The sequence below is a fragment of the Culex quinquefasciatus genome, chromosome 2 (genome assembly GCF_015732765.1).
Source record: "Culex quinquefasciatus strain JHB chromosome 2, VPISU_Cqui_1.0_pri_paternal, whole genome shotgun sequence".
In the NCBI taxonomy this organism is placed as follows: domain Eukaryota; kingdom Metazoa; phylum Arthropoda; class Insecta; order Diptera; family Culicidae; genus Culex; species Culex quinquefasciatus.
Genome location: NC_051862.1, coordinates 52,645,349 through 52,662,674, shown reverse-complemented (window position 1 = coordinate 52,662,674; position 17,326 = coordinate 52,645,349). Strand labels below are relative to the sequence as shown.

The following is a 17,326-nucleotide window of genomic DNA, read 5'->3' as shown; positions in this document are numbered from 1 at the left end:
TGCGAAACGCGTAACAATATTTTTAATCAACGCAGATTATTGTCCAGAAATCAAAATAACAGTTTGCATAGAATAAGCTGATCGTTGCAAAGTACCCGAAAATCAGTTCCAGGTTACCTGGAGACCTAAAAGGACGTGGCCTGGCTGGCATTTGAATGGATTTAGAATATTAATTTCAATTCTTTGAAGATATGGCGGGCCCTGAGATTTAATTGTTATGAAAAAATCGTGAAAAAGGTATGTTACATTTGTAATAGATTTCCATCGGCCGGTGAAACGGAACCCTAAAATGGAAAAAAATCCTATGAGTGCTAAATGGGAGTGCTAAATAATAGCACTGGCACTGGGCTAGAGCAGCATGCTTTGAACTTGGTGTGAGTGCTAAATTTGATGTGCTATTGCAGAGCGTGCCAATGCAGTCTGCCGGAGTCCCGAAATATTTTTAGAAATGTTCGCCGTAATCGAGCTCGTACCTGTGTCAAAAGTGTTCTGACCTCAAATCCCTTTGGTCAATTGTCGCACTTAGATCTATTTTCAGGTTACGTCAAGATAGCACGAGAAGATTAAATCTGCTTTCATATGAAAAGAGACAAAAATGCACGGAGATTTTTTGGTTTTTATTGAATATCTCAGAATTGAAATAGAATTTTGGGAATCTGTGAAGGTCAAAAGGTGAGGCATTGTGAGCTGAACAAAATGGCGTTCTCAACTCAATTTGGCCCAAAAGGCACGTACGACAAGTTAGCACGACAGCGACGATATAATAACATACCTAAAATGATTAAACACGTCTTCTTTACCAGTTTAAAAAAAGGAAACACAGTTCAGAAAGTTACCTTTCATATTTTGAAAATTGAGCCTTAAAATATTTTTTTTGATATCTCAAAGAAAATTATTACCCTGAGGCAGTCATGCATCCGCTCTAACTACTCGTTTAGAAGATTTTTTTAAGTGCCGAGAATGTCAGGTCTCAGCCAAAAAAATGTTTAATGTTTAAACTGAAATTCATATAAAAACTTCTTTTTGTGATTTTTTGTAATTAATAGAGAACGCTATGCGCCATACAACAAAAAGAAATAAAGTCTCCCATCCTCCCAATGAAAAAGTTTTTAAATAAGAGAATTTTCTTTCAGGTTCTCTAAAAAAACTCAAAACCTTAAATTAAAACAATCTATTTCCCCTACAACTTGGTGTCCACCTTATCGCAGGACACAATCTCATCCGCCGTACTCATGGCGGTATTTACGTGTCCCAGCTTGCTTGCCGCCGTCGTGGTCGCCGTCGGAACCGCTGCCTCCACGTGGTCTCCCCCACTGCTGCCGTCCCGCTTCTCGAACAGCTTGTGTATGCTCTCCAGATCACGGCCCTTGGTTTCCGGCACGCAAGCTATCACAAAGATCACCCCGATTGCGCACAGCACACTGTACATCCAGAACGTTCCGGACGTTGTGATGGCCTGTTGGTAAAAGAGGGGACTGATTAGAACAATGTTTTCGGTGAAGATTTGGATGTCCTGTACATCTTCAAGGGGATGATAAGTTTTGATGACGGCGAACATCACCGCCAGATTGAACGATCCGGCGAGGGAACTCAGCAGACTTCGCTGGGCCGTCGGGAACAGTTCGCCCATTAGGAGGAACGGAATGCAACCGAAGCCGACGGAGAATCCAATCATGAAGATGATCAAACTCACTAGGGGGAGATAGCTGTGGAAGAGATGTACATTTTAAGACCTGTTGACAGCAAACCTCCTACAAATACAAACCCAAAGCAAGTATTTCCAATGGAGTTGAGGTGGAAAGCCCCTCCCATGGAAGCCATCGCCAGGGACATGATCACGCCGGAGGTGATCAACAGTGGCTTACGACCGGCTCGATCGACCACGAATAGGGAGGAGAAATTACTGGCCACCTGGACGGCCCCCACGATGATGGTGGCCAAATGACCATCCATAGAGCTACCCGCCGAACGGAAGATTTCCACCGTGAAGAAGATTACTGCGTCGATTCCACTGAGTTGCTGGATCGAGAGTAGTGCCAGTCCGATACCCAGCGGCAACAGGACCTCTCGACGGAAGAGGGCTGACTTGGAGAACGGACTTTCTTGTCTGGAATAAGTTGATTGCATTTATGTTATGGAAAGGTCATGTAATTGTCTAGATATACTTCTCTACTGCATGACCATTTCCGACGGCCTTCTGAATCTCTTGAGCTTTGGGATCAAAGGTGAATCCCTGTAGATGCAGCCACTTTGCAGAGTTGTGAGCTTTCTCGTATCGCTTCTTCGTCTTCAACCACACTGGAGATTGAGGAAAGCAGATGACCGCGACAAACAGAAAGCCTGAAATGTACCAAGAATCAGATCAATACTGTCCCTCTCCCAACCATGAGATCCTTACAAGCGATTCCACAGCAAACCCACGCCAATATCCGCCACTCGAGGTACTTCCCGAGCACATACATCACCAAGATCCCCGCCGACATCGACAACGAAGGAAGCGATCCAATAACCCCCCTTATCTTCGGATCGCTACACTCACTCACGTAGATCTGCGCCGACGGAAGCGTCAGGCCAGCGCCGAATCCGGACAGCATTCGGGCCATCAGCAGAACCTTCCAGTGGTCGGCGGTCGCAATCAGGATCCACGAGGTCACCCAAACGGGCGAGGTCAGCATCACCGTGTACTTGCGGCCAATCTTGTGCATCAGCGGAAACGCAACCAAGCTGCCGAAGAACGCCCCGAACGGCGGAATCGAGCTGACCCACGAAGCGATGTTCTTGTCCGGCAGCAGGCCAGGGTTGACTTCGTGCATGGACGGAACCGCCGGAGCGGAGTAACCTCGGACGAGGCCAATGCAAAAGTAGGACAGCGACACGGAAATGGAGAGCAGTGTCTGCAATAGAAAAAAGGGTAGAAAGATGATTTATGAGATCTGTGCCAGATATATGAAGGCATGCGAAGAAATTTAATACAGGTTGATTCTGAATTTATTACCCAAAGCGGACAATTTAACTTCCCACACCTACTAGTTGTTTTACGTCATCACGTTTATGGCTGCACTTAAAGTATCCAACTACCTTGCAACCTTGCACTAAACGTGACTGTTAATCTAATCAAATCAAGCTTTAATGTAGTTTAATATAATTAGGTTAATCTCGCTGGACGACATTGGTTTTTATCGCAATCATCTTTGTCAATGCTTTGTTTTACTGTTTTAAATGGAATTCTAGATTTTTTTATATAGCTCCCAAAAGCTATTGTGTTTCATATGTTTATGAGAGTGTAACGAAAATGACTTTTTAGCGGGCATTCAGGGGTTTGTTCCGGTGGGCGTACTGAGCCTAAATCCCTTATATGAGCTTGATTGGAGCAAAACTGTTATGCGACGACCGAGACGCCCCAGTTTGCTAGGGCAGATTTTTCGAAAAAATGCCAAACTCTGAAGGCCTGTATCGAGCTCCAGGTTGCTCCAAATTTCAATTTTATATATACCAAAACTTGTGAACAAAAAAAAAACGATTCAATGGCCAAAATGCCTCGAAATTTGTCATTTTTGAAAAAATATATTTTTAAGGGCTTCAGCTCCTGTTACATCCAATTAAGCTCATATTTGGGATTTGGGCTCTGTACGCCCACCGAAAGAAAAACCCCTGAATGCCCACCAAAAAGTCATTTTTGTTACATCCAAATGTTTATACTGCCCCTGTTCGCATTGATGTTCTATAAAGCATTTTCGTTCCTTTCGAGTTATTGATTGGACTTGAATCTAATCATGGAAATTTTAATTTTAATCACGTTCTGAGGAAGAATCCTCAAAAAGCATGAGTTGGATCCACAGCCTCTCCTTTAAGCATCACGGGATTGATATGTTTTGGGTTTTGGCTATCCGATGCCTCCCGAGCTACTATGTATGGGGTGGGGTGGTCTCACATAATCAACCTGTCGCCGAGCCCTCCGAGCTACGATGCTATGGGAAAATCTTTCTTATTAACACACACAAACACTGGCGCACAGTTATTTCAATATTTATAAAATGTAATTTTGCACCACGAGTACCCAGGCGACTTAAACCGTCAGTGAGCCTTTCAATCAACCGGGAAAATTCGAAAAATTAATGCAAAATTTACATGACGCCGTACCTTCCGATCAACGATGATATAGGAAGGCAACACGTATCATCCGGCAAGCCAGCGCGCTAAAGCAGGCAATAATCCATATTTTTAGAATTGTTTCCTTAAATTGATTAGCTTCCGAAAATGACCATGTTTCCGCTGCAGGCTCTAAGGGGCAACATTACAGGTGGTTAGCTAAAATTTGAAATTTAGCCTGGTGATGGGCTAATCTTTGATTTCAGGAGGTAGCCTCGTGGAAACCCGGATTTGGACCACCTTAATGTACACAAGTGACGAACCTTCTCTTTCCGCTCTTCATAAAATATTTTTGATAAAAATTACTGTGTAGTCTGTGTCTGTAAGAAATTTTAACAAACATTGAATGCTTGTAACGATTGTGCAATTTTTTTTTCATAAAATTATTTTTATTAGGTCCTTTTCGGTACTGGGTTAGGACCGGTTAGGACCGAGTCGGCTTTTGTAATTACATTTGACTTAATAATTACAGAGGATCTTGTGTGCAAATGTTAGTGGGAGGGGAGCCGATAATTGTGCAATATGTATGTAAATGTCAAAGCTGTAATTTCGGAAGGTTGAGTATTACCTCTTTTATGATGTAATTTTACCTCAATTTAGACTGAAAAAGTGGCATTACACCAGAAAAGTGGTAAAATTACACGTTTCTAGAGTTAAAATTACACCTTTTTTTCTGACATAAAATATGTATCCCTTTCCAGATGTATATTACCATGATTATTTTTCTGTGTGTGTATTAAAAAATCTGTAACTTTAGAAGGATTTTTTAACAGATTTGGTGTGGTAGCAAAGTTCTTGGTTAAGATTAGGGAAATTCAGAAAAATAGGTTACATTCTGAAAAATACCAATTTTGTCAATTCACTTTTTCTCTTGAAGAGTCGACAAAATTCTGCTTTGTTTGGCGAAACCGTAGAGCACTGCTCAATTGTATCATTCAGATGACATAAAGAATATTGCTGAGGGTCATTAATCAGGGAAGTTGTTGTCTTTTGACAAAGAACTTTTTCTCCTCAAATTGTAATATGAACGGACCCAATCCTGTTACAATGTGATTGTAAAAATAGTCCAACATTTTTGCTAATCCTTTTTCTAGACAATTAAAGTAAGTATGTTGGTTTAAATATAAAGAGATAGTTTCAGTAGTTTTTTTAAGATACTCAAAAGCAATTCTCTGAGATTTCGGTCATTCGATTTTTTTTTATTTTTTAATCCGGCTGAAACTTTTTTGGTGCCTTCGGTATGCCCAAAGAAGCCATTTTGCTTAATTAGTTTGTCTATATAATTTTCCATACAAATTTGGCAGCTGTCCATACAAAAATGATATATGAAAATTCAAAAATCTGCATCTTTTGAAGGATTTTTTTGGTCGATTTGGTGTCTTCGGCAAAGTTGTCGGTATGGATAAGGACTACACTGAAAAAAATGAAATGACTATTTTTAATTTATTTTTTATTTTTTGATATGTTTTAGAGGACATAAAATGCCAACTTTTCAGAAATTTCCAGGTAGTGCAAAAAATCTTTGCAATCAAAAAAAAAAAATCTTTTTCGATGTAAAATCAAATTTGCAATCAAAAAGTACTTCAGTGAAATTTTGATGCACCGTTTTCAAGATATAGCCTGTTTAGGAAAATAGTCGCAGTTTTCATTTTTTCTTAAATTAGTGCACATGTTTGCCCACCTCTGAAATAAAATATTTTTGAAAAGCTGAGAAAATTCTCTATATTTTGCTTTTTTGAGCTTTGTTGATACGACCCTTAGTTGCTGAGATATTGCCAAGCAAAGGTTTCAAAACAGGAAAATTGATGTTTTCTAAGTCTCACTCAAACAACCCACCATTTTCTAACGTTGATATCTCAGCAACTAATTGTCCGATTTTCAATAATAAAATATGAAACATTCGTGAAACTTTCCGATCTTAAATCAAGACTAACATTTCAAAAAGGCGTAATATTGAAAAAAAATTGCGACCAATATTTCGATTTTTTGCAAAAAATAGTGTTGGTTTGAAAATTCATAACACGGTCAAAGATTTTTTGCACAACCTGGAATTTTCTGAAAAGTTGGCATTTTATGTCCCCTAAAACATATCAAAAAATAAAAAAATTAAAAATAGTGTTTTTTGCAAATCATGTTTTAGTGACAAAAAGTTAAATAAAAAATCACCTAATTGTTTTTACCGTGTATCATTTTTTTTACAGTGTAGTGTATCCATACCTACAACTTTGCCGAAGACACCAAATCGATCAAAAAATTCCTTCAAAAGATAGAGATTTTTGAATTTTCATATATCATTCATACATCATGCCAAATTTGTATGGAAAATTATATGGACAAACTAATGACGCAAAATGGCTTCTTTGGGCATACCGAAGGCACGAAAAAAGTTTCAGCCGGATTAAAAAATACAAAAATTAAAATTCAAAAAAAATATCGATTTCGTAGAGAACTGCTCTCAATCAAAAAAATATATGATCGATTATCTCTATGAAATAGGTTCTGTTGATGTGCATCGTTACCTATAGAATTTATTTGCGAAAATAATTTCAAGAAACTTGAATCAACATAATCGAAATAAAGAATAAGCAACACAATATTAGTGAATTTCCTGCCAATAAGGCTATAGCTGATATTTTATATGTTTTTTTTTTAATTTCCTTCGATCCTGAAAAAAGCAATGAAATTGTAGTCATAATTCCAACATTTAAGCACCAGTCCTGTAAGTTTTGAAAATATTTTAGTATAGTCGATCAGCCACTTTTCGAGAACATCAAAATTTCACAAAAGTTCAAAATGTTATTAAAACTAGTCCAAACATGCTTAGCATGATTAGAATCGCAAAAACTGCATTTCATTTCTATCTGCATAAAAATTTTGAAAGTTTAAAAAAAATCACTAACATTCTGTTCCTAGGAGAGTGTTCAGGAAGCCAAAATCTATCATGCCTTGACGAAAGTGAATCGTTTATTGAAATCAACATTAGCATGTCGAAGTTTGGATATCTTTTTCAAGTAGTTGGAAAATAAATATTCGTTTTTTTCCAATTCTTTAAATCAGTTAAGTAATTTTTTAACATTTTCCAACTTAAATATTGTTTAAAAATATTGCTTTCAATTCATAGTCATTTACAGACATTCACAGTCCAATCTATGATTGGATTTGTCGTTGCCAGTCTTTCCCTGAACCAAATTTACATTAATCTAAATATAGAAGCCACACCTTATTGTCCCAATTGCACCCCCATTAGCGCAATCAATTGCAATCATTAGCTCTTTTACTGTGGAAAATACCCAAAACTCCCAGAGTATGGCACAATAACAAACTATCTAAGCCAGTTCCCTCGTATCACTTATTTCAACAGCTTAAATTTTTGCATGTAATCGTAGTTCATTAACCCCCAAAAATAAAACGAACCTGTTTCAGCGCTGCCATCGTAATCTTCCACTCGGGCTCCATCGTTGCCCCATCCTCCGCCATCCTGGTACAAATCCTTTAGATTTACCGAAGTCCGACGTTGTCGTCGACTAAATTAGTTGAACAATTCACGGCAGTCGTTTCGCGGTCATAAATTAATTCATCTACATTCAACACTCCTCGCTAACCGTTGCACATTTCACGTCCCACGAACTTTTAACTACCTTCTCCAGGTTGAACTGATTAGCGACAAAAAACAGTAACTTTCTACGGGGTTGTCGCTGGACGTGAGTCCGTTTGGACGTTTTGGAGGTTTCACATGGATCCACTCATTGATGCATAAACAAACTTGGAGTTTTTTTCGGGCTCCTTCACGAAGATTATACACCTGGCACAACTATCAATTTGAAGACCATGCTCAACCAGGGTTGAGTCCCAACTTGGTAAACCCAGAGGTCACTTCAGTCCACTTTGAACTATAAGCTGTTTCAAAGCAGGTACTTCCGCAGGTATTCTACTGGCAACTCTCACTCTCAACCAACAAGTAGGCAAAAACACCAAATGGGACACACGTGCCAAAATTTGGGCAGCCAAACGCGCCAAACGGTCCGTTGAATATCCACAGCCAAACAATACACCACAATGGCCTACCCAAAGTGGCCACTTAAAAACGAGTCAAAAACACACGTTAGTTCCGAACGACAGCCAGCTGGAGACTGACCACGGGTCCGGGTTCGCTGGTCGGCTCGACCTGCAGGCTGCTCGTGACTGAGAGTCGCGACGACCTGGTCCCGCGGTGATAGCCAATCGAGACTCAGATTCTCCAAGATACACCTACTCTGACACTGCACATCCGCGCATATACTTGAGTTGTGCGTTAGATTGTAGGCCAGCAGTAGCGAGTGTCCAGGTCACGTTCGTGCCCGCGGTGGTGGTCACCCGGGAACGTGTGTGTGTGAGTGAGAGAAATGCAAGGTCTCCAATTAGATCATCGGGATGTGGCGGGAATTTGTTGTGGAGCACGTGGTGTCACAGCCACCCCCAGCGGGTAGTTCAATCAATGTGTCCAGCGGAAGTGACACTTGCGTGGAAATCAGGATGCTTGCTGGTTGTAGCGTTCTACAAATTGATAGTACGATTTGTTTGGGTGGATTTACTCTAAATGATAGGATGTTTCTTAAGAAGTTGGCACATCCTTGTTGTAACTTCATGATTTTGTTTCTACATTATACAACATTTTCAGATTTTTTTTTTTTAATTTTGTGGCTCTTTTATCACTAGAAAGGTACAAACAGATAGATTTCCTTTTGTCTTCCTCACATAATCGCTTTAGAATCACTTGATAAATGTCTTCTTTATAGGAGCAGTTCTCTCAGATTTCGATCATTCGATGTTTTTGTATTTTTTAACCCGACTGAAACTTTTTTGGTGCCTTCGGTATGCCCAAAGAAGCCATTTTGCATCATTAGTTTGTCCATATAATTTTCCATACAAATTTGGCAGCTGTCCATACAAAAATGATGTATGAAAATACAAAAATCTGTATCGTTTGAAGGAATTTTTTGATCGATTTGGTGTCTTCGGCAAAGTTGTAGGTATGGATACGGATTACACTGAAAAAAATGATATACAATTAAAAAAAAATGTGGTTTTTTATTTAACTTTTTGTCATTAAAACTTGATTTGCAAAAAAAAACTGGAGCGGCCGTGGCTGACTGGTTACGGTGTTCGCTTTGTAAGCGAATGGTTGTGGGTTCGATGCCCATCTGCTTCCAACGAGAAAGTTAAGATCACATAAATTTGAAATGATGAATATGAACGAAAAATCAAAGTCGCTCGAGACGGGGTTCGATCCTCCGTCCTTTGGATTGGTAAGCAAAAATGCTAACCAATAGGCTATGACGACTTGGTGAGCGTGGACTGGAATTAGGAATACTGTTACAGAGAGCGAGTTGTGGCGCTATAACCACGGCAAATAGTGTCCAGGGCATTCGTGGAAATACAATGTCCCATCCCAGAGGGTCCCGGAGTACCAAACCTTCTTAGCATGGTGCTCCCAACGAATACAACCAAAAAATCTTGGAGCGTATGGTGGTGTGTCCCCACGCTTCTTCCTCCCCTGTCGATTCAGAATTGTGTTGTTGTTCGAACACTCTGTGCTCAAACTCAACCCAATTACGAGTCATCTCTGCGATACGGCTTTACGCAGTAGGCCTGGCCGCTTTAACGCTTGTGATGTTTCAATGCATTTCAATGCAATGGCGCACTACAAATGTTAATAAATGACAAGAAGAGTGCTAGGCGTCATCTAACCTAAGGCACTCTCCAGGATCCCATCGAAAGATTGGCTGCGCTAGGGTCTAATTAGATTAGATTAGATTAAAACTTGATTTGCAAAAAAACACTTTTTTAAATTTTTTGATATGTTATAGAGGACATCAAATGCCAACTTTTCAGAAATTACCAGGTTGTGCAAAAAATCTTTGCCCGAGTTATAATTTTTTTTATCAATACCGATTTCTTCAAAAAATCGAAACATTGGTCGCACAAATTTTTCTACTTCATTTTTCAATGTAAAAACAAATTTGCAATCAAAAAGTATTTAAGTGAATTTTTTTTTTCAAGTTGAAGCCATTTTTAGGTAACTTTTTTGAAAATAGTCGCAGTTTTTCATTTTTTTTTAAATCAGTGCACATGTTTGCCAAATTTTGAAAAACATATGAAAATTCTCTATATTTTGCTTTTTTGAACTTTGTTGATACGACCCTTAGTTGCTGAGATATTGCCATGCAAAGGTTTAAAAACAGGAAAATTAATGTTTTCCAAGTCTCACCCAAACAACCCACCATTTTCTATCGTCGTTATCTCAGCAACTAATGGTTCGATTTATAATGTTAAAATATGAAACATTTGTGACATTTTCCGATCTTTTCGAAAACAATATTTTCATTTTTTTAATCAAGACTTACATTTTAAAAGGGCCAAACATTCATTATAACGCCCTTTTAAAATGTTAGCCTTGGTTTAAAAATTTTGAAAATACCACGGCCCCGGAAAAAGATACAGAATTTTGAATTTTCATACATCATGTTTGTATGGACAGCTGCCAAATTTGTATTGAAAATTATAAGCATAAGCATAAGCATAAGCATAGGTGCCCACCCGCAGTTGCTACTCCGTTATTGACCAGGACCTCCAGAAGTTACATCCACGAGCCGTGGAAGATAAGCGGGTGCTATCTTTCCTCGCTTCGCAACTTCTCAAAGGCCCCTATCATGCTGATCAATACCGGCGCCGGCCACGACCAGTGGTAGGGTCACGGGGAAGTGGATGGGAATGTTAGTCCGATACTTGAGTGATAGAGACCGCCCAATCAACTGCATCTCCGACAAAGTATCACATGAGTTTTGAGGGGGTTAGTAGATGGGTATGAGGTCAGGATTCACGAGTGGCAGTGATGTGACCATGAGCATTTTGTTTATCGGTTGAAATTTTAAATCTTAGGCAGCCGGCTGCGGAAAGATAAATAATTGATTATTTAAAAAGTTTGTTTTAATCGAACGCGTGCCAACCGAGCGGTAGTGCTATGGGCTGGACTTATCAGTATATTTTTACTGTTGGTACAATTAAGATAACGCGAGCAAATGTCAAAAATAGTAGATGAGTTAATACTAAAGATGCCAGTTGGAATAAATTATTACGATCAACGAATATAAACGAAAAGAAAACAGGACACCACGTAACCGATTGTAATGAAATTAAAACAATAACTTAAACGAACTTAACCGGCGGCGTGCCTTCCTATCAACGATGAGAAAAGAAGGACTTAAAAAATTTCAAATATAAAAAGACTCAAAAAAACACGTTGCATAGTAACCGCGAAGTCCCGCTACTCACAATCGAATCCGAAAGATAGCTATCTAGAATTTTAAATATAGTATTAATTCGACCGCGATCCTCCAGAAATTCTTCGTCGGCGTGCCTTCCGATCAACGGTGATGTAAGAAGGGCTTTATTCATTAAAATGATTTTATATCATAAGCCTTAAAACATATTCGTCGGCGTGCCTTCCGATCATCGATGATATAGAAAGGACTTAATCCAGCAATACGACTTGCTTGTCTCGAAAAAAAAAGAATTCGGATCGTTTCTATCGAAAACTATGTAAAGAGAACAAAAAACTCATTGGCCAACGAACGCGCGAACTAAAAATAAAATAATTGCACTTGATTATCTCGGTGATCCTATCCGTCATCGAAAGTTTGCTAAAAACAATGTCCAGAAGATTGTTAAAAATACACTAAAACCCCGATGGTTTGACACCAATTGTTGTCAAACGAACGGGGTCACTTTTTAGTTTGACACCCCTTTTACACGGAGCTCACACACACATTACTGAACGTTTGTTTTGATAGCGTGCGTGAGCGCCGTATAAAAAGTGACAGTTCGTCACTTTTTAGTTTGACTTTGACCAACCAACGGGGTACAAACTAAAAAAGTGTCAAACGAAAAAGTGACCAAACACCGGGGGTTGAGTGTATGGTTTTTGTATGAAAACAGGTCATGTTACATAGTTAATTAAACACTTTTTTGAGCCTTTATTCCAGAAATCTTTCTCTCAAAAATGGTACGTAAATATTCGAAAATTTTAATTTTTTTAATTGTTTCAGTGCGTTCGGCAATGTTGTAAGTATTAATGAGGACTATTCAGGAAAAATGGGGAAAAATGTGATTTTTTATTAACTTTTTTCACAAAAAATCAATGTCCCAAAATATGTTTAAGAGTTTTGTAGAAAATTGTAGAAAAGATGCAGTTTTTGACCTTAAATTTAATTTGAGCTTAAAAATGCATTCTAGATAACATAAATTATTTTTACAAAAACCTTCCTGCATCAGCACAAAAGATGCCCTTAAACATCAACAAATGATCTGGTCAATTTTTTCTCATTTTTTAGTTTTCTAAAAGAGCACTCAGCAAGCTAAGTCTGAACTTAGATACCGTTAACCGGGGTGACATTGATAGCATTGAAATTTATTTTCCAAATATTATTCGAACGGTTAGACGAGACTCACGATTTCAATTTTTAAAGCATGTATTGGAGTAAGCCACGCAATGTCCATTAGCCTGTCCCATTTTGAGGTCATGTCGAGGAATTTCAGGTGCTCACTTCTTAAATGATAGATTATGATGTTAGGAACAATGTTTTCTTAGACAAGAAAAAATAATAAAATACTTTCTCGCACCCCCTAGTCGATTTACTGAAAAAAGTCACTGTTTCGATCTGGTGTGTATTATCTTCAAACGATAGGTTTTTGTCCATAGATTAAGATGCACTATCAATATTGGACCAAAATTTAAGTTTTTGGACTCTCCCAGGTGGATTTGTGTCGAAAAAATCGCATTTTTTCGAAACTTTTTTCAGAAATGCTTATTTAATTTAGGGTAGCCTATTTTTCCCAGTAAAACCAATACATGCAGCTTGTAGTAAATTTCATGGCGAAAATTTTTCCCTCTGAGAAAATGCAATTTCGACACTCCAGAGCCGAGATATTTGAGTTTTAGTGAGGAAAAAAGTGCCAATTTTCAAAATTTCTCAGAATTTAGAAGCAAGGCCTACTAATTACACGATGTAGCAAGCATATGTCTCAAAGGTCAGGTATGCTTTGTTATAGTATTTTTGGCCGCTGAATCCGAATCTGAAATCAAATTTCGTGTAAACAGTGATGTTTTGGAGCTACACCCTTTTGGAATGTTATTTGCGTGTTTAAGAGGCAGTTTTTGTAAATATTGCTCGGTTTGTTCTAGAGGTCGTATCGAGGAGCTCCGATTTGGATGAAACTTTCAGCGTTTGTTTGTCTATACATGAGATGAACTCATGCCAAATATGAGCCCTCTACGACAAAGGGAAGTGGGGTAAAACGGGCATTGAAGTTTGAGGTCCAAAAAATATAAAAAAATCTTAAAATTGCTCGCATTTTAGTAAAACTTCATCAATTCCAACTCTCTTAGATGCATTCGAAAGGTCTTTTGAAGCACTTCAAAATGAGCTATAGACATCCAGGATTGGTTGAACTTTTTCTCATAGCTTTTGCAAATTACTGTTAAAAATGTTTTTTTTAATCAATATTTTTTTGCAACAGCCTCCAATACCCATACTCTTTTAGTTCAAAAGTTAGGGAATTTCATGGACTATAAGCCTACGGTAATAACTTTTTGGCCAATCACAGTTTTTCTCATAGTTTTTCGATTTTTCTATAACAAACATTTTACAACATTAGTTATTGTCCTGCAAGCATAGCGGCACTTTTTAGTCTCACTTTTGTCATATTCGAAATCCACGGAAAACTCAAACTTCAATGCCAATCTTGGATGTCTATGGCTCATTTTGAAGTGCTTCAAAAGACCTTTCGAATGCATCTAAGAGAGTTGGAATTGATGGAGTTTTACTAAAATGCGAGCAATTTTAAGATTTTTTATATTTTTTGGACCTCAAACTTCAATGCCCGTTTTACCCCACTTCCCTTTGTCATAGAGGGCTCATATTTGGCATGAGTTCATCTCATGTATAGACAAACAAACGCTGAAAGTTTCATCCAAATCGGAGCTCCTCGATACGACCTCTAGAACAAACCGAGCAATATTTACAAAAACTGCCTCTTAAACACGCAAATAACATTCCAAAAGGGTGTAGCTCCAAAACATCACTATTTACACAAAATTTGATTTCAGATTCGGATTCAGCAGCCAAAATTACTATAAAAAAGCATACCCTGACCTTTGAGGCATATGCTTGCTATATCGTGTAATTAGTAGGCCGCTTCTGAATTCTGAGAAATTTTGAAAATTGGCACTTTTTTCCTCACTAAAACTCAAATATCTCGGCTCTGGAGTGTCGAAATTGCATTTTCTCAGAGGGAAAAATTTTCGCCATGAAATTTACTACAAGCTACATGTGTTGGTTTTACTGGGAAAAATAGGCTACCCTAAATTAAATAAGCATTTCTGAAAAAAGTTTCGAAAAAATGCGATTTTTTCGACACAAATCCACCTGGGAGAGTCCAAAAACTTAAATTTTGGTCCAATATTGATAGTGCATCTTAATCTATGGACAAAAACCTATCGTTTGAAGATAATACACACCAGATCGAAACAGTTTTTGTATTGATTCCAAGCGATTTTAGAAAATTTGTTCAAAAAAGTGACTTTTTTCAGTAAATCGACTAGGGGGTGCGAGAAAGTATTTTATTATTTTTTCTTGTCTAAGAAAACATTGTTCCTAACATCATAATCTATCATTTAAGAAGTGAGCACCTGAAATTCCTCGACATGACCTCAAAATGGGACAGGCTAATGTCCATGCACGTTTTCACAATAAAGTTTTTTCGAAGATGCTTTAAAAAAAGCTTGTACGGTTTATGTACCCTCCCCGCAAAGGATTATGAAATGATCTCAGATGAAATCTTCTCAAAATCTGTAAATTTCAAATCTAACATTCTGGAACAGAACTGTTGAATTCTAATAAAAACACTAATTGAATTGATAAAATATATATTAAAAAAATAAAAAAAAATATCTGACATAAGAAATGCATAAACAAAGTTTCATCCGAAAAGAAAACAAAGAAAAATTCAACAAAAACCACGGTAAAAATGATACATTCGTGGGAGATTTTATAATCCCGATCATTCAAGCAATAGAACGATCAATTTTCGTTATTACCTAGTCTCAATCATACATTTTATTGAGAAACCAATTAAAACTGTTACTATTTGACTTGTCATTCCTCGTTTCTGTTTTACTAATATCTATTCCACGTACATTGTTGAGACCGGTTATACCTTCGACCTTATATAAAGCCAATTTTATCTCATTTATCATCTAATACAGCCGATGGTGACGATTCTTATCGAGCGCCAGTCTAATTGAATTCATATGATTTTTATTTCTGGCCTCTCTGGCGGTATTTGCACAATTGAAACCGATCTACCGGTGACTTCCTCTTGCAAAGTTCAGCGGATATAAACGCGCCTCGCTGCTAGTCAATGAGCATTGTTGACAATCAATTTTATTATCCATTCATGTCCAATCTTTCTCTCGTTAGATTGAATCTTAACTCGCTGGCGCAACTGAAATCAGTGTTGCGTGACCCACAAGTATTATGTGAATGCTAATGCTTTTATCAGGTATGTTCAAAATTGGATACTGATTGATAGCAGCTTTCTAATTTGACGCAGTTTAATTCTCCGACCACTAGCATTGCAGAGTTCATGCAAAAGAAGCATTGTGATCTCAAACCGTCCACTGCATCAGAATGCTCTAATACCAGAGTGAGAGAAAGCCATCAGCTGGACTTAATTTGCAGCTCAACTGGTCTTTAGCATAAACTACCCCGGCCGATTGGATGCGTGGGACGATAATTCATTTCCATCAGCACTTGCGGCCGTGTTCTCGGCCCAGTAGAACCCCGACTCGATGCGGCTCTAGAAAATCACTTACTTACTCCTAAATGGAAACATTATCCCTCATTCCGAGCGCGCAATGTCAGTCAACGTTGATTTGCACGAATGCAAATTCGCGACCTGATGTGCGATGATTGCTGTTGCCTGACTGTATTTTGTTTCGCTGTACTGCTTTTTATGTGGGTATTTTTATGATTTCGGAATCATGCAGTTTATGTATTAATAACCTAAACCTATGGATATTAGAAAATTTAGACAAATCATAACTGTTCAGTTGGTGTCAGTAGATTCGCCTCCACAGCCTTACTCTAATCTAATCTAATCTAATCGAACACAAGCGCAGCCAGTCCGAAGAAAGCATCCTGGAAGAACTTGTGGTAAGATTACGCCTCAAGTCCTTTCTTGTTAATATTAATGATTACAGTACATCCGAGTTACCCCGAAAATGTATAGCAAAAATTAAAGCGGCCAGGCCTACTGCGTTGCATTAACCGCAGAGACAGATTCTGTGAACGGATCACATTTCACAGAATCATCAGGGGAGGAAGGATGCGTGGACATACCGTACCAAACGCTCCGAAACAGTTGTGGTGTGGTGTGTAAGTGTAAATTTGGCAGAAAATAATATTTAGTGGCGTGGGAAGGGGAGGGGGAGGAAATGAGGATAGGAGAAAGGGAAGGTGGGAAAGGGATAATATTGATATGATCAATAGAATATTATAAAAAATAAGGGAATAAAATCATATATCAAATAATGATAGATATATGGATAGATAATATTGTTTCTAAACATCAAGAAAAAATTTAAGACTAAAAAACAGCGACTTAAAAAAAATCGAGAATTTTAAATAAAGAAATTAAAAGCTAGAAAGTTTTACTATTTTTAAATTTAGAATGTAAAAAATTTAAAATCATGGAATTGAACTTGAACAGAGTTGAAATTCAAAAATTTAGAGACTTGAAAATACATTAATACAAAAAATTTAAATAATTTAGTGTATAATTTAGTAAATAAATTAAAATCCTCAAGAACTAAAAATTACCAAATTAAAACAAATTCAAAAAATATAAGGTTTATTTGCAAAATTTGAGAAATTCAAAAACTTACAAAATAAACGACTTAAAAAATCGAAAACACGAATACAAAAATTAAAACAATTCTAAGATTTTAAAATTAGGAAATTTTAAGTTTAGAAAGTTTTATACAATTATACAGTTTTGAAATTTAAAATGTAAAAATTCAAAAATTTAGAGACTTTAAAAATACATGAATATTTTTTTAAGGTTTAGTTTGTAAGTTTAT

The 17,326-nt window shown here is 37.6% G+C and overlaps 1 protein-coding gene across 1 annotated transcript; it reads right to left on the bottom strand.

Moving 5' to 3' along the window:
* Positions 1-1,156: 1,156 nt before the first annotated feature.
* Positions 1,157-8,333, bottom strand: LOC6035679 (facilitated trehalose transporter Tret1-2 homolog). The gene is made up of 6 exons (XM_001845761.2): positions 7,564-8,333; positions 2,399-2,894; positions 2,166-2,340; positions 1,766-2,107; positions 1,520-1,706; positions 1,157-1,456 (listed from the first exon to the last, which is right to left on the bottom strand). Exons 1-6 carry the CDS (start codon positions 7,624-7,626, stop codon positions 1,181-1,183), a joined length of 1,539 nt encoding a protein of 512 aa, XP_001845813.2. The 5' UTR covers positions 7,627-8,333; the 3' UTR covers positions 1,157-1,180.
* Positions 8,334-17,326: the final 8,993 nt, after the last annotated feature.